At 38.1% G+C, this 17,152-nt stretch overlaps 2 protein-coding genes across 3 annotated transcripts; both read right to left on the bottom strand.

The window, feature by feature from the left end:
* Positions 1-42: 42 nt before the first annotated feature.
* LOC128890058 (uncharacterized) lies at positions 43-2,069 on the bottom strand. Its single transcript, XM_054148247.1, has 2 exons — positions 1,323-2,069; positions 43-853 (listed from the first exon to the last, which is right to left on the bottom strand). Exons 1-2 carry the CDS (start codon positions 1,404-1,406, stop codon positions 359-361), a joined length of 579 nt encoding a protein of 192 aa, XP_054004222.1. The 5' UTR covers positions 1,407-2,069; the 3' UTR covers positions 43-358.
* Positions 2,070-2,223: 154 nt separating this feature from the next.
* Positions 2,224-16,869, bottom strand: LOC128890026 (microtubule-associated protein tau). Of its 2 annotated transcripts, XM_054148176.1 has the most exons (9): positions 15,500-16,869; positions 11,324-13,685; positions 11,011-11,057; positions 10,664-10,838; positions 10,290-10,498; positions 9,635-9,820; positions 8,343-8,387; positions 7,331-7,492; positions 2,224-5,682 (listed from the first exon to the last, which is right to left on the bottom strand). In XM_054148176.1, exons 1-9 carry the CDS (start codon positions 15,560-15,562, stop codon positions 5,602-5,604), a joined length of 3,330 nt encoding a protein of 1,109 aa, XP_054004151.1. In that variant the 5' UTR covers positions 15,563-16,869; the 3' UTR covers positions 2,224-5,601. The 2 variants fall into 2 exon arrangements, with proteins under 2 accessions (XP_054004151.1, XP_054004159.1); XM_054148184.1 differs by lacking the exon at positions 8,343-8,387 and having other exon boundaries at positions 15,500-16,544.
* Positions 16,870-17,152: the final 283 nt, after the last annotated feature.

Below are 17,152 nucleotides of genomic sequence, written 5' to 3' on the forward strand. Positions count from 1 at the left end.
TTAACTCTGACACATTTTAAATGTATAATGAAATGAAGATATATTTTGCTATGTACATCAAAGGTGATTTATATATATTTCTATTATAAGTATATTACTTTAGAAACTTCTCTATTTTGTGAATTTATGTGCAAAAAGTACTATCGATACACGAAAACATAGTTTGTTGTTTTATGCGTTATAAGGCATAACTTAAAAAATAATTAAATGTGTTCTATTTGAAACCGACTTTTTACAGAGTATTTTATAAATTCCACGGAACTGTTAAGTGGGGAAATTGACGAACTTTAAATCATTGATATTATACTGTAATTATATTTGGATAGGAACGTAGCTTTTGATAACACGAAAAATTCGTTTAATGCGCGACGCGGGTCGATTGCATAGAAGGTTCTATTAATTTCGGCAAACTGACTTTTGGAGAGGTGTCGGGATTTGGGATAGTTTCCTGCGGCGTGGGGGAGGGTGCTAGTTTTGGAAGCCGTAATTTTGTCGGAGATGCCTTTCCAGACATGCGAGGAGAATCTGGGCTCTTTAATCGCAAATTGTTCGGAGGATGCGCGCCAGAAGGTGGTCTTCCGGTCTTATTGTTTGTTATGTTTTTACTGTGCTCCAAATTTGGACTCTTTTTCATTTCGCTTTCTACCTCCGCGGTTTCGTGGGTCGACGAGTTCTTTCTGGATCTTACAGTTTCGGAAGATCTGGCGAAACTATTTCTGACCGCTTTAGGAGTCACCACGGAGGACGGTGATGGTAGCTTTTGCGTTTTCGTTGGCGTGGTTGGGGGTGGTTGTGGCAGATCTTCTTTCGTCTGCTCTGGAGACAAACGCTTCACCTCTTCGCTGTCATTGACCTGAAAAGTATCGACACGGTTAGAGTGAAACATTTCAAATACTTCTTTCACTTAGTCACGTTCACGTATATTATGTTTATTTACCTCGATCGTTTCAAACTTGTTAAGTACGGTAGAACCTCGATTATCCGAATTAATCGAGGGATATAAGTTCTTAAATAATAGAATATTTTTTGTACTTTTTTAATGTTGGTCTTTATATATCAGTCGTTTATTTTGAATCGTGGCATAGTTACTTTGTTTTTAAACCGAGATATTTAGGAATTTTAGTTACCACTAACGTAATTTTGTATACTTATTTCACTTTCAAAATAAACGTCTCATATGTGTTTCAAAAAACAGACGATTTGTGTTTTGTTACAAATACAAGTAAGATATTAGTATTCATCGCATAAACTTGATAATGTCTGGTTCTAAGTTAGATGTTGCCAAATTTTTTTCGAAGATTGCGAAGTTTGTGCAAACTGACCTTGATTTGCAGATGCGGTGAGTAATAGCGATGCTTCTGTGTCCACCGCGCGTGATATGTGAAGGTGACGTACACTCTGTGCATGTATTAATCGACGCAACTGAGCTAAATTTATTAATTTACGTTTAATGTTTCAGGAGAGAAAAAGTTAAGAACGATCGAGTTTCTCTTCAAAATTTTAGCGATAGCTTTGGCACTAAATCTAATGTTAATGTTTTGTGCTCACAAATTACGCCTTGTGTGCCATAAATACTACTTACTATTGATTAAACGAAAATTACTGTAACAAAATTGTGCGATAGAGTAGTGATAATCGAAATAGCAGTTTTTAAACAATATTTATACATCTCGTGTAATGTACTCTGTATCGTCGTACAAAGATTTTGAAAGGTTTTTGCTTGTCATTCTGTAAAACTGCCATACGAGACCATTTATTATAATAGATAGCTTTAAATTTGAATTTAATGTCGTCAATATATTTAATGCAACCCGCCTGTCAGACTGTAAGCCCGGTTGCCATTTATCAGGGGCAGGCAAAGTTGCCCCTGATGAGTAGCAACCGTAGCTGCAGATCGACTGGCAGGTTGCATTGAATCTACCGATAATAAAAATTCTAACGTAATACTTCTAAAACATGTCTTCATATGATAAATTCATAAATTTCTTTAAACAAATACAATATTATTCTGGATGAAACATACAGGGTGTTTCTTTTAACGTGTAGTGTTCAAATGTCTCATGGGGCATGATGAAGATGCCCCTGATAAGTGGCAACCGTAATTGCAGATCGACTGATGGGTTGCATTGAATCTACCGAGAGGCTTTATATTACAATGAATATGGTAGGTCGTTGAATTTGTTTAAACGATGCGAGGGATTGTTCACGAAAAAATGTTCCACATTTTTGTAAACATTGTGTATATTTAATTTTTTCCAAATTCTTTAGTAACTAAAACTGAACGGGGGCACCGCAAATGGGGGAACGGTTAAGTTCAATAAAAATAACCAAAGCGCAAATTGAGAAAGAAAGAACATTATAATAGCTCCTCTGTCGTTCTCGACAGGTGCATAGGATTTTTGTTACACAATAGCATTCGTACGAACTGATTACTCGTGACAATTGCGATGATTTGATATCATTTAATTTTTCATCGAATGCCAGAAAGTTAATCGAATCGAAGTGTATAATAATCGGTATGGAAGCAATAAACTATAACGCGTGTTACATACTTTCCTAGTTTAAGGTGTATGAATTCTTTAGAAGTGATACAGCCATGATTTCACCGATTCGTTTACATAATTTCAATTATTTAATTATCACCATCCATTCCTTTCTCATACTTCCCATCTTATCGTAAACCATTGATAATGTCTCACCGTTCATTCCGAAGTGTGCAACAAATGAAGATAGTTTACGTATCTACAATAACGATTACGAATTTCTCGTAGTCTATCATTTAAATACAATCAGAAATGTATTTAATGCAATCGCACGATTTACTTTCCTCGCTCGGTGAGTTGATTTATGATTGCACGCTGCGATTCTAATAGCTTTCTCCCTTGTCTTTCGAGTTAAAATAGGATCTCTACTGATCTACGTAGACGAAATCAATTCACTCGACAACGACGAGTCCCTCGCAACTCGATGCTTTCGGTACAAATCGACGCTCGACATCGTATAACGATTGATTTTTAAAAACATTCTCGTTTATGTACTCGAGTGACACCAGTCTAGTCGATTCTAAGCTCATTTTAACATGCAACGTATCAATTTTACCCGGGAAAATATCATTGATGGATTCGAACGCGACTCGACAACAGGCACGATGAACAACGAGGAATGTGAAAATTATTCAAGCACGTTGTATCATGTACAGAGTGTACACAAAAACTTCATTTTCACTGTAAAAACGCGCTGTGAGATAAAAAAATGATTTTATTAGAAACATCATCTCGAATGTACAATTGTTATCGTTACGTTATCGTTGACAATTCTGTTCCTTCATGTATCATTTTCTGCTAGAATAAAGGCGTCCTCGTTTCAAATGCTTAATCCATATTTGCATCCGTTATTTGCACGCTCATTCGCGTTACCGAGAAGTCAGAAAATGTTTAAATTGATTAGAGTGAAATCTTCACAGTTGAAAAATTTGTGCAACACTATATTACATGTCTCGTCTATTCTTTAACTACTATAAATATGACATATAATGCTTTAACCCGGAAGTAGGCGAGTTTAGGTAAACTTCTACCATCGACTATCGAATACCATTCACAGTGTTTAAATGTTGCATGATTCTCTACCGTTACAACGTGATCCCCATAATTCACCACTTATCTACGATTACTTTTTTAAATTGTCTTTTATTTTGCTTTAACCAGTCATTTATATCATATACTTTTTACATGTATCTCATATACTTTATTCGGATAATGAATCGTTATAATTATTATACTATACGTAACTCGTGTCCTGCTACAGCATTTTTTTGTTTATGTTTATTTTTGCCCTTCGTTCGTTCAGGAATATAAATATCGTAGTTACATTTATATGTTATGCGTACAACAAACGCGTTCATGAATGCACAGTAGAGAAGCCGGACTCGTGCTTAGTTTGAGACAATTTTGTTAAGTAGGTGTATATCAGTTTCTGCTACTTTGAAAATTACACTTTTTAATTGGCATCGTATTGTTCTCCTTTTTTTTTTTCTTTTATTACAACGCGTCGAAGCTTTGTTGGCATCTATTGGTATTTCAGAAGTAGCCTAAAAGTTCCGTTACATCTCGTAGGTTTGACAAAAATACACCTACCCTCGGGCTATTAGTCACATCACTAATCAGATTAGAACATTGAATCCGTTACTATGCGATTTGTACGCTGCATACGTGTTTATATCTTTCTTGCTGGGATTTCACCGTTATCAAGCAGAGCTGGGCAAATTTTGATAAATAACGATTTTATTCGTCGATCTCGAATGAATCTGTAGCGTTATTCGTTACTCGAAATGGCCTCGAATAAATGCACATCACGTATTTTCGCAAAGCCGACTGTTGCGTATCGATCCGCCCTACTTCCATTCGTCACTTTATTCGAATGAAAGCTCATTCATTATTTTCGAATAACTTCATTCTATTCGCAACTTGTACTCGAACCTTACTCGAGAGAGAATGTATACGATATATTTCAAATTCACGTCGAACAACGCCCAACTCTGTTCCTGGGTAATCACGAGAAACGAGAATTTACTTTTTATAACCTAAGCGTATCACGTTATCGCATTTCCTTTTCAGATCGGAAAAATGCCATCGGACAGATTCGAATGTTAAACGCGCGCCGGTGGGATACCAATAGTATCGCGTTTGTCGTCGGTCTGAGTTGGCCATTTCAAAATCCAGTTAAAGAAAGTTTCGTCGTATTTCTATAAATATTCATCTCTCGTTACTCTAATGGGTAATCCACAAAACGATGCCTTTATAAAAACTTGCGAAATCGTAGTATATAGTTGGTGGACTGTTATCGTGAGCGTAATAGTTTCTCCGCGATTGATAGACAATGAGGATGATCAGTATATCGTTTCTTTGTATGTAAAGTCACCATTTCTTCAATCTGAAAAAGTATCGCGAACTGTCCCCTTTCGTTCCAACAATACTCTCTTAATAAACGTTCCGCCAGCTCCAACGTCTTCCTCCGTACGTTTGGTTCGTCCTCTTCGACCAACCGGCACGACACGTGCTCGAAACGAAACACTTTTGTATCAACGATGCCGTAACGAGTACTCTGCGGATAAATGCGTGTGAGATTCGAACGGAAAAGAGTAACTTTCGTCGTATAGCGGATGGTTGCCATACCGCGCTAAACGCGTAACGTGGATGTTGCACGTTAATGATCGGAAGGGCGCACACGTAGGAGGAAGAAAGGCATCTCTCTGCCTGTCGCTGTGTTTCCTTTTCGATCGGTAATCACAACTTTGCACGGATAGGGCTCGTTCTTATGGCACGGAAAAATTCTTGCAGTTGCGTTTTTGTTATAAAACGATATAACTATATCAAATTGAACCGATCGATATGCGCGCAATCAATTGATTTAGGTTCGTTCCCGGTAGCGTTACGGTTGAATTTCCATTTAATCGTTAGGTCATCCTCGTACGCATATCGTTTTCGACCCGATTGAAACGGGTCAACGGTGCCCTTCGATCCAACCATCGGGGTAGAAAAATATGGGTGATTAATTAGACGCAAATGACACGAAAAGCGGGTCTAGCGGTCGAGTTTTCGTGATCTAGCATTCTTGATTGAGGTTTTCGTCCGAAGTGGGTAGATCGTTCTTGTCGGCGTTCATCGTGCCGGGGGGCACAGGGCTCTGCGGGCATAACACACGTATCAGGATTAAGGTGGCCCGCAAGGCCGTTACTAGTCTGGGTCACGTTAACCCTTTGAAGCATGAAAGCTTTTGACGTTTGTGTAGCACAACGTACAGCAAGTCGCGCGTAAGCGTTGCTGGGAGTCTGCTGCGTAAGGCCAATCGCACACGGCCGCAACTTATCAGTTTCAAACCACTCTGAAACTACGTAGATGCATGCGACCGTGGATCTAGGTAAAACAAAGATAGTGGAGTAGGTAAAACAAAGAGCGCAAACGGTTTTCAACACTAATTTCAAATCGGTTGCATCCGTGTGCGTTTGGCCTAAGTGTCGCGTTCTCATCCCCACTTCGTGGAACTTGGTACAGACCGAGCGACGCTTAAGCACGATTCACTGTATTTGTTCAGAGCTACGTACACACTTATTTACACATCTCTGTACTCAATATCACTGCAATGGCGATAGTACTGACAAGGAATATTCACGGAATGGTCGCAAACTAGTGGGAATGAGACAACAATTTTCATTTGTACTTGTACAGTATCGATCATTTTTCTTGCATAATTTTTTAAATCATTTTCATGCTGAAATGAGTTACGAGAATATATTAAACAAATTTATAAGTAAAATTTTTGTCTCTCTATTTTCGTTGACGAACAACATACGATAGTATTTTCACTTGCTAAATATATTTTTATAGGGTTCCATGACGTAGCTACACTATGAATTTCATATATTTTGAAATCCAGGAGATGTTCTTTCTGACAATTCCCACATTTTCACTGTTGAGTTCAACTAACTTAGTTTACTATTTAAACTACATCTAACTGTAAAAGCGTATAAGCGACCTATGTGTGCTTCAATTTCTTAGAATTATAAGTAGCGTTCTTTTGTACAAAATTAAACATAATGTACATTCCCTCGAACGTCTATTATCCCGACCTCCTTAAAAGAGATTAATTTGTCCGGCTATATTCTGTTCTTTTAATATACTTTTTACATTGGAAGCCTTTCAAGCATAATTAATTCTTACGAAAAAAATTGTGTAAGAAAGTATAAAAGCAATTCAGAATGTGCTTCAAAGGGTTAAGCAACTGTGGTATTTGGTTTTAATAGCTAAATCTGTAAACCGTGTTAGCTTACATGTTTAATTATACACTTTTATTGTTGTTTTCTTTTAAAATGATCGTAACGAAGTACTACCTGGTTTAAGTAGAGTAGAGATTCCATTGAAAAGTAGTTTGGAAATTTTGCTTCGAAATAACTTTTATGAAACACAAGTGTTACGTGGAAATTATTATTATTATTGCATACTTTCTTGATTCAGACTCACTTAAAAATGTAAAATAAAACTCGACAAGTAAAAGAGTGGACGCAATTTTATTGTTTATTCTCTGCATTAAAGAAGAAGGTTACAACATTGCAAAGAAGCATGCAATGCGTGTTTTTAAGCGTATTCGGTGGAAAACAGTACAAATATAAATCTAAGTATGACAAAGAATCTCGAGAAAGTGAGTGCAATTTAACTAATTAATTCGATGCCCTTTCGATATACCATGTAAACACTAAAGAACTTACAGATGTCGATGTTTTGCGTTAACGTGAGATAATTATTTCATTCTCGAGATTATTTTCAGCAAACCATACCTGTGATCCACTGCCACTGAGGCTTTCTACATTTGAACCAGTCTGTCGAAGGTAATCCTTATCGTTGAAAATCTTTTTATCACCGCCGCCTGGCTTATGCTTCACGTTATCCAAGGATCCAATTTTGCTCTCAGCTTTGATATCGATCTTCTGCGTCTGGATCTGAAAGTATCACCGAAAGATCCATTAAATTCTATCGTTTATCGCGTAAACTTCATTGGGCGCACAGAATAATACTTGTAACTAAAATTTACAATCGCCTACATATATAAAAAAAAATTCACCGACACAACAATTTTAGTAAATCAATAATTTACCTTGAACGCAATAATAAATGTATTTCTGTCAATGTACGCATGTGTACAAATTTTCACATGTGTACAAATGTGTACAAATACAAAATTTCCATTCTCATCCAACGACTTTTACGTGCTTCCTAAACTAAATTTGATTTTAGCATACAAAATAAAGAACTGACTATTTGAAAAGAATATGTACACTAATTTCGAAACATGCAGAAGCATGCTGTACTTTCTCCTAACTGAATTTACTTACTTAAGCGGTGTTTATTTGCAATCAGTCAGAATGAAAATATAAAAGGTTTCTGAAAAGGGGCTTTAGAATTTTGTTTTAATAAAACACAAATAGTGTAAAATATATTCGAATTATTATTTTGAATGTGACCGTTAACGATTATAATTAAATGTGAAGGATGATGTTTCAGTGTCCACCACGAAACCCTTTATATTTTGTATTCGTGACGATAATAAAGAAATTTTTCGCGCAAATCAACGTGAAACGAGGAGCATTTAAACTTGGCGAATTTTTTCAATGTTCAGATGTTAGTTTAAACTAGCACAGTATTATTAGCATTTAGCCTTAGTTGTGAGTTACTCCCTTTGTAATAGAATAATTTATGTCAGATTCGGTACCAGGTGACGTTGAGTGACCAAATACATCTCGGAGGAGGAAAATTACGTCAATGTTACATGATATTGCTTGACATACTTACGTTATTGCTCGTATCCTGTGGCGTCTTAGGTGGCGTTGCCGATGACTGAACACCAACAAACAATAATGACTTGTTAATAATGATGGGTCACGACACATGCATACGGAAGTCAACCTTTCATCCATTTGAAAGAGATGCTTAATTATAAACACAATGTCCTCCCGCATTAAGAGAAATGAACGTCGAGAAACACGAAGCGTTTTGAGTACATTGAGTCATTGTTTTAAGCGAAACAAATACTCTGCAATGATATGAAATCGTGAACTTTGAAAGCAGAATTGGCTTGTATACCTTTAATGGGTTTTATTAAATAAAATAATATCGTTATTAAGATGTATTAGTAGCATGAATCACAATATTAATTAAATAACGAATGTGCAACAAGAAACATTTTGTCTCGATTTAAAAAATCGGCAAAGTGAAGTAATCATTTCTCTTGATGCTGGAATTTTTATTTTCTGCAAACTTTTCGATACGGATCATTGAATTAATAAAAATTCACGACGTAGAATCTATGTTAACATTCTACATGCAACAACGCAATATATGTTGGAATAATTCACTTTCTACTTTATCAAACTTCCGAACATTCTCGTGGCGCATGAACGAAGCGAGCACTATGTTATTACAATGATATACGTTTAACAACGAAAAAAACAAGCATTTAATTAGTAAAATGATTTGTTACCATAAACAACAAACAGACAAGTTTAGGGAATTTCAAGCGAAAAAAATAGTGGATAACTTTACATCGAATAATTCAAAATTCTGTAAAGTACACTTATGTATGCTGTTTTATTTATTTTTGTGGTGTAATCGCTTTTTCCAATATCCAGCCATGAAGATGACGGAAACGCAAACGCAAGTAAATCTGATTTCAAATATCTTCTTTAAAACGAGTCTATGGAACGAGTCTATGTTTAACGAAGAGATCATTTTTATCCTGCAGTTGTAATTGATTATTTTTTGTCTATTCTAATCTAACTTGTTGATCGTAGAAAACTTTTGAATGTAATTGAAATCAAATAGTGCGAATGAGTTGATGACGTGTCGTTTGATAAATTGTGTGTACAAATGTACGGAGTAATTCTAAATAGAAAAACTGAACTATTTTTATGAAAATGGTAAATTACGAAAAGAAAGCTTTGTCTGCATTGGTACTTAATTTGTAAAATCTTCGAACTAAATGCCAAACGGAGATAAAGGGTTACTCTGGGTTACCTATAGTTCTAAGAATATTTAGTACTTCTAAGAAAACGTATCTTCGGAGGTATAAGAAATAAAAGCCTTACTTTAACGCTACCGCCGCCAGGAGTATGCTTGGCGTTGTCTTTGGAGCCGACTTTTGGTTTCGCTTTATCCTTAAAGTCAAGCTTCATGGTCTCTATTTTCTTGTCACCGCCACCAGGCTTGTACGTCGCGTTCTCCAATGATCCAACTTTTGGTTTTGCGTTCCATTGAAGCTTAACTTGAGAGATCTGCGTTAAATTTCCAGGAAAATGTGAGGCTAGTGTTCCAATTATTCCAGAATTATTATGTTTAAGAATACTGATGGCTGTGAAGAAAAAGAATCAGCATTTCCGAAGCGAAGTAGTGTCAGTAGTATGGAGGAGAAAGAGTCAGACACACGGCTGACCAGTAGGGCTGAGACTACTTGTTATTTTGAATACGTCAGGTACATATTTGGGTATTCGTAACATTTTAGTATAAACGAAGTTCTTTGAGTTCATAATTATTTTTCAAACTTTTTATACGAAATTTCTGTGTTAGACAAACTAATGTGTTTGCACATTTCAGTTGTAAAACTATAGAATAATTATATTCTGATACTTGAGTATTAAAAAAATGATACTGGTCTGCAGATTCTTTCTTCTCATACAAAGTGAAACCGAAATTGAGAGATGAAAAAATTTAAAGCGATTCGATTGAACAAAATAAAGAATTAACCTTCTTATCGCCACCGCTGGGCGTGTATTTCTCATTTTTCGCAGCGATCTTCGGCTGCGCTTTGCTGAAGTCGAGCTTCCTATTTTCAATTTTCACTTTTCCACCGCCTGGTTTGTAACTGGCATTATCCAGCGAGCCGATTTTCGATCGGACCGTTTTTAGATTTGGAGAGGGCGCTGCGCCCACTTGAACTTTGTTCATTGGTACTTCTGTATGGTTTAATAAAAATTATAAGTATATATCTTGAATAGAATCTGGCATTCTGTAGTATTTGTTCCTTAACATTATTATAAGGCGTATAATCGTTTGTTAAAATAGCAAAATGCTTTCCTATGAAGTATTATTAAGCTAAATGTAAATTTCATGACGCTTACTTTTCTTATCTTGGACACCTGTCGATGAAGGAGTTTCCGGTGTTCGTGGCAGAGACTTGATTGATTTACTCGGCGACTTGACTGGTGATCCAGCTGTTGAATTTTTATCTAGTTCTTTTGATTTGGAGGATGACTTTTTCGTTGGCGAATCGTCAACTCCATTTGTGGCTGATATCTGTGAGAATTATTGCGTTGTGTTATTAGGTTGTCAGAGCCATGTCGTAAAATGTGCCAATTGTACTCAGGGTATGTTTCTTGCAAGATCTTTGGTGAGTTCCGTACTCATTGTCCATTTTCGAGTAGGTTTTGAATAAAGGTTCAAAGATAACGATAAACAAGATATTTACCACATTGGACTGCACCGATTCGTCCATTCCATTGCCATTTTGAATTCCTGTGAAAATAAAACTAAATGTATTACAAGTATTAATTTAATATTAAAATAAATATCAAAGAGGCGTTTCACCGTGCATTTTTCAAGCAAAATCTTTGTAACTTCCCCAAAATATTGCCTCCATAAATACAACAACGTCAAGTCACAAAGTTGAAGCAAACAATATCAAAACACTCAAATACGAACTTTTGGTGCTTTCCTTTCCTTTTAAATACTCTTTGATTCATCAACCACCCCCTAGATCTCTCATAAGTATGAATAAGAACCTGAAGTTGCTGTAAGCTTCTTCTCTGATTTCTTATCCAACTCAGCAGGTGTACGTGGCCCGTGAACGTTAGGCGTAGTCGGTTTGGATGGAATTTTTAAATCAGGCGTCTTTTTGCCATCGTCTTTCGTCTGATTAGTCGGATCTTCGACGAAAGTGGTCTTCTTCTCCTCCTTGTTAACTGATTTCTCGCTATTGGCAGGTGACTTCGGAGAAACAGGCGTTTGAGGGCTGGACAGCGCTGGTGATTTTGGCGATAACGATCTCCTCTGGCCATTATCGAACCCTTTCACACTTTCATCCGAGGATTGGGCAGGAGACAACATGGACTCTGCCATCGATACTTTCTCTTGAGGCACTGAAGACTTGGATGAATCATTCGCGGTCTCTACAGGCCTAGGTGAACTTGTAGGACGTCTATCTACCTTCGTTTCAGGAGAGTCCTCAGCCAGTGTATCCTGCGGCAACTTCTCTGAAAGATTTTTCTCAGGTACTTTTGTTGTGACTGAATCCCCGAGCCGTTTAGTCGATTCTCCAGTCGAAGGACGGCCAACTGCAGGAGAAGGACACTTGGAAGAATCGCTCGACTCCTTTCTTGTAGGCGTTTTCTCGCACAATTCTTCAGAAGCTTGAAGCGATTCTTTAGTCTTTGGTTCCTGTTCCACTTTAGACTTCACATCCGTCGCTGATTTTTGCTCCTTTCGACTATCACTTGCCTCTGCTGGTACATTCATAGTCGCGCTAGTCGCCAAGGTAGCCTCTTTAGATTCCCGTTCATCCTTGGTCTGATTAATTTCCATCGGTGTGCTGACGCGAGACTTATCCGAAGATGAGTCCTGCGCTTTCAGGTCTTCTCCACTTTGACTGATCTTGGGCTCGACAGGCGTACTCGAACGCGATTTGTCCGGAGATTTCGATGGCACCTTTAACTCCTGATCACTTTTACTTTGATTAGGGTCTGCTCGATCCTTTGGATCCGCTGGTGTACTCGCGCGAGATTTATCAGGTGTCTTCGATGGCGTCTTCAGCTCCTGATCGCTGTTATTTTCATTCTTCTTCGCCGGAGTACTCGCGCGCGAGCTCTCCACAGACTTCGATGGGGTTTTCTGCTCCTGTTCTACTTGATTCTGAATCGTTTCCGATGGTGTGCTCGCTCGTGACTTGTCTGGACTTCTAGACAACGGAGATAGCTTTTGACCCTCTTCCGGCTGCGTTTTCGTCGGCGTCTTCAGGGTCTGTTCACTCGAGGACGTCTTCGTGGGCAGAATAGACTCGTGGGAGGCGTCCGATCTATTCAATTTGTCTTGCATATTGGCAGGAACTGGTGAAACGCTTTTCTCTTTGTCAACAGTTTTCACCGATTCTGATTTATCGTCTGCCTTTTCCACTTGTTTCGCCGAGGACAGCCTGCTGTCTGCTCCCGCGGAGCCTGAATTTTTAACAGACTCTGGAACCTCTCTTTCAGATTTTTCGAATTTCTGATTTGCAGCGTTGTTCTTGTCATTTAATTTTTCTTTCTCCATTTCATCCGACTTAGGGTCCATTTTTCCGTTTATCGTGGCGGATTCTGGTCTCTTCGGGGGCTGGATCATGTTACCTATATTGGGGGATTTCGACATGATCAACTCTTCTCGTTTAGGAGTGTCGACCCTGGGTGATCGGTTCCCGTCCATCACCACGTCATCGTCGTCGTCGTTTTCTGTGTTGTCACGCATCTCCTTGGCGGCTGAATTCTCCAATTGTTTTAGCTTCTTGGCATCGTCGACATCTGCCATTCTTTCGATTACTATGCGCGGAAGCGTGGGTTTTTTGTCTTCCTTCTGAGCCGACGGACTTTGCTGAGGTATGTTCAACAACGATTCATGTCGTTGTAGGTGTCGTTGCGCGATTTCTTGCTGCTGAGCAAGAACTGACCTTCCTGCCTGCTGCTGTGGGTTCTGAGGATGGAATACCGGTTGTTGAGGTTGTTGCGCGGTTTGTTGAGGTTGCGAGCCTCTCTGTGACTGTTGCGCTTGGTAACTTCCAGGATTCGTCAGTCTGAGACGTTGCTGTGGGCCTGGCCTGTTGGTTGGCGACGGAGCGAAACGTGGATTCAGTATAATTGGGGGATTTTGATTTTGAGGAGGCGGTCTCTGGGGAAAGGAGTTCACCGGAGGTCTCGGAGGCCCGTAAGGTCTGTGCTGCGCGAATTGTCCCGAATTAGGTGGGCCGAAAGGAGGGCGACCGTCGAATCGAATTTGCTGTGTCTGTCCACCAGGTTGCGACTGCCCTACAGGACCATTATTTAGGGGCTGTCTCGGTGATCCAGGTGGACCTTGCGGTCTCGCCCGAAAGCCAGATGGTAACGCTGCGCTCGATTTCACCTATGGAATAACAATTTGTGAAAACTCGCTTCCGCGCGAATCGGAATGAATCGATATTGGAATTAATGGAATTGATATGGAAATATTAATATCTCATTCTGTAAAAGAATTTCTTTTTTCGCAAGTTCAGGCCAAAATTAGACCTATCTTCGTTTTTAAAGATCAGATCACCGCCAAACCAACGAGACTTCTTAAAAACGCCCTAGGCCATTTTTAATATCCATTCATACAAAACTAAAAAAATAATTTCTTAATCTTCCAGCCACATACAACCACTATCTAAAAAGAAAAGTCAGGACTAATTTTCAACTTCACGGACTTAATTCTCGAAGACTTTGCTTCGCACCTGTTCGACTAATTCCCTCGGACAAAGATAAACACAAAAGTTTGTTAATTTCATCCACGACCTCCCCGACGTCGCTTATCGGTTTGTAACTGGTTGTGCCGCGTTTAAAGAATCGATCAGAACAAAGCGAAGGCGAGACGATTTCGAAGTTTGACTGTGCATGTGAAATTTGGGTGATTGATATTGGCCCTGAGCCCATCGATCATTCGATAATAGAATACGGCGATGTGTCGAGGATCCATATTTGCCGTACCTGCCACCGATCGACTTTTCACTCGTTATGGGATCATGCCACGAATGATTATATTGTAGCATACCGTCAACATCCAACGCGATTTCGCGTCATTTTAGGTTGGCGTGACCTGCAGCAGTAGCTTCTCTTCGGGGCCCACGACTGTTTCGGCTCGTTCCTCCACGGAAACCATCAGTGAAAACGTTCGAGGAGTTTGTTAAAATAGTCTGCACGGGTACACCATAATAATTGGGGTTTCGAGATAGTGTCAAGAACAAAATGTATTCATTGCATTACACAAATTTGGTAGTTTTACGAAGTTTTATATTCTCAATCCTTTTATTTCTAGAATGAAATCAACTACAATCCTTCATACTAATTGTATATCTTGGCAATCAGGGCAAAACGCTCTAAATTTGCCTGACAGTGAATAGGTTAAAATATAATTACTTTTCGTTTGTGAGAGTTATCTGCAAAAACATTTAACCCTAGAGTAGTCTGGCGGGTAGAATAGCCTGACAGACCCTAGTCGACGAACATTGCTTTGTAATTAGTAAAAGAATAGCGCGCGTGCTTTTGCATACCTTACAAGTAACTCACTGTGTACTTGTCGATACACTGTCGGGGTTTTCTGAGCCAGAGCAACGTACCTATCGAGGAGTGAAGAAACAATGGGGCTTACTTGACCCTACCAGAGCACTGACGCGACGTTTTTCGATCTAAGTATACGTACTTGAACAAGAATATATACCTTTACTCTTCTTTGTCATCAGACTACTATTCGTAAGTTAGTGTCAACGTATTTTGAGGATGTTTTCGAGGTAGATAAATTGATGTAATTTTTCTTTCTGAATGTTTATGACTGAGTTGGGATGAATGAGTTCCTGGCGTGAGTCATGCATTTTTTGAGGGTCAAAAATGAGAGGGTGAAGAGTGTCAGATGAGATTGTTTAAGAAACGTAAGTGAATAGAATGGATAACAAGGAATAGGAAGAAATAAATGTAGGATATGTTTTTTTTTTTGGTTAGCATGAAAAGAGCTTCCATGATATCTGAGGGTATTTAATATCAATTAAGGTTGTTGCATATGAAGTTGCCGATTTCACAAATATATCAAGTTTTTTTATAACGTGGTGGCTAAAAATACTGTCAGACAACATTCATTATTATCAATGAGAGTTTCATTTAGAATTCGGTCGTTTCATTTTGCAACAACTTAATGGAATTTCAGCTTACCATACTTCCTCCACGGTCCGAACCAGATTCGGCCGCGTCGTTTGCAGTTTTTTGCGAATCCATTTTGGGTTTGTTCGCGATCGAGTAGCGTTTAGGTCGATTTGAGGATCTCCTCACCCCTGACTAAATATTTCTCCATAAACCTGTTACGTATCAACGACGGTCATTCTATGAGAGAGATCATACAATTCTACGCCAGTGCCGAGTGAATAACCAACGGGTCTACGTTGTGATCAATGAACTGCACCAAATGAAAAGACACTACTCTTGATTGCGTGAGTCATCGTCGTACTTGAATGCAAAAGACGCTCGAAGAAGCACACTTAATGATGTCATTATTGTGAAACTACTTGAATGATGGCAATAATTACGGTTATACCTATTTTGTAAATTATTTTAATAATTTCCCTCTTCTAATGTTTTAGTTAAAGTTATCTTTTACACGGTTGTTTCTATTATCTTTGTTTAAAAAATAAGCGCCACAATCAATGAAATGTTATTTTTGTAACAATTGTAACGGTAATCATTGTGGCCGGAGTTGGATACATTCGTGAATAATAAATAAATTTTTATGTAGATTTTACTCATGAGTCATAAATAAAGTCATTAACATCAAACTTTTATCTGTATTTAAATAAAGTTTCATTTGAATGAAGCTCAAATAAAATGTTGTGACCTGAATAAAATGTTATTTTTTCTCAAATAAAAATGTTGATAAGTCGTTTACTTAGAAGAATATAATATGTAGATGGTTTTTACTCTACTACCTGTTCTGATAGGTACTTACGGTGCGTGCAATAACAATAATCTTCTATACTTGAGAATACAGGATGTGTTAACGTGATTGTAGCATTAGAATCAGCATCACTTTATTTACGGTGTACATTCTCTCGTGATTCAGCTACTATGATTGATCCAAACATGCCGCGATACAAATGAACCTAATTTTCCGACTGATCACCTATGATTCCAAGTAATAACAGTTATCAAAATAAAAATATTTTATTTCCTAAAATTTTATATTTAAATCATTTATTTGCCAAAACTTTTTGCTCAAAATATTCAATCGAACTGCATAGCATCCATTATTCACAATAATAAACTTTATCCTTAAATTCCACCCAGCTCTGATCAAGTTCCGTTTATTGTTACAAATAACCCAGTGTACCCTGTCTGACCATAAAACATAATTAAATGTTTCAGGTGTGAAAAGTGTTTACCCAGGAACAGCGAAAAGAAAATGGTGAAGATAGTAAAAAAGTTGTACGGTCGGAGGGGTTGAAGTTACATGAAGGAACGCACGCAACGAACGAAATTGTAGAACTCTGAAGGGATCATATTTCTGTGGAGAGCGGTAGCGATGGTTAACCTTGGTAAATATATTCGCGTGGTTATCACGCAAACCATGGCGGCTTCGTGCAGGAGATTAATAAGGGTGCAAAGAAGTAACGCACCCTTGATACAACGATTACGGTATTCGAATGCTTTCCCGCGATACTTCACCCACAGAAACGTTTAATTTCTTTGGACACTTTACTCCAGTGCACGTAATACGTTTACACGCAAGTATATATGTATGTATTTAATACCAAGAGTTTAATTTTGAAATTCGAACAACCCCGTTAGAAACTAGGTACATTCAAAGTCTGAAGC

The sequence above is a fragment of the Hylaeus anthracinus genome, unplaced genomic scaffold (genome assembly GCF_026225885.1).
Source record: "Hylaeus anthracinus isolate JK02 unplaced genomic scaffold, UHH_iyHylAnth1.0_haploid 0, whole genome shotgun sequence".
Lineage (NCBI taxonomy): Eukaryota > Metazoa > Arthropoda > Insecta > Hymenoptera > Colletidae > Hylaeus > Hylaeus anthracinus.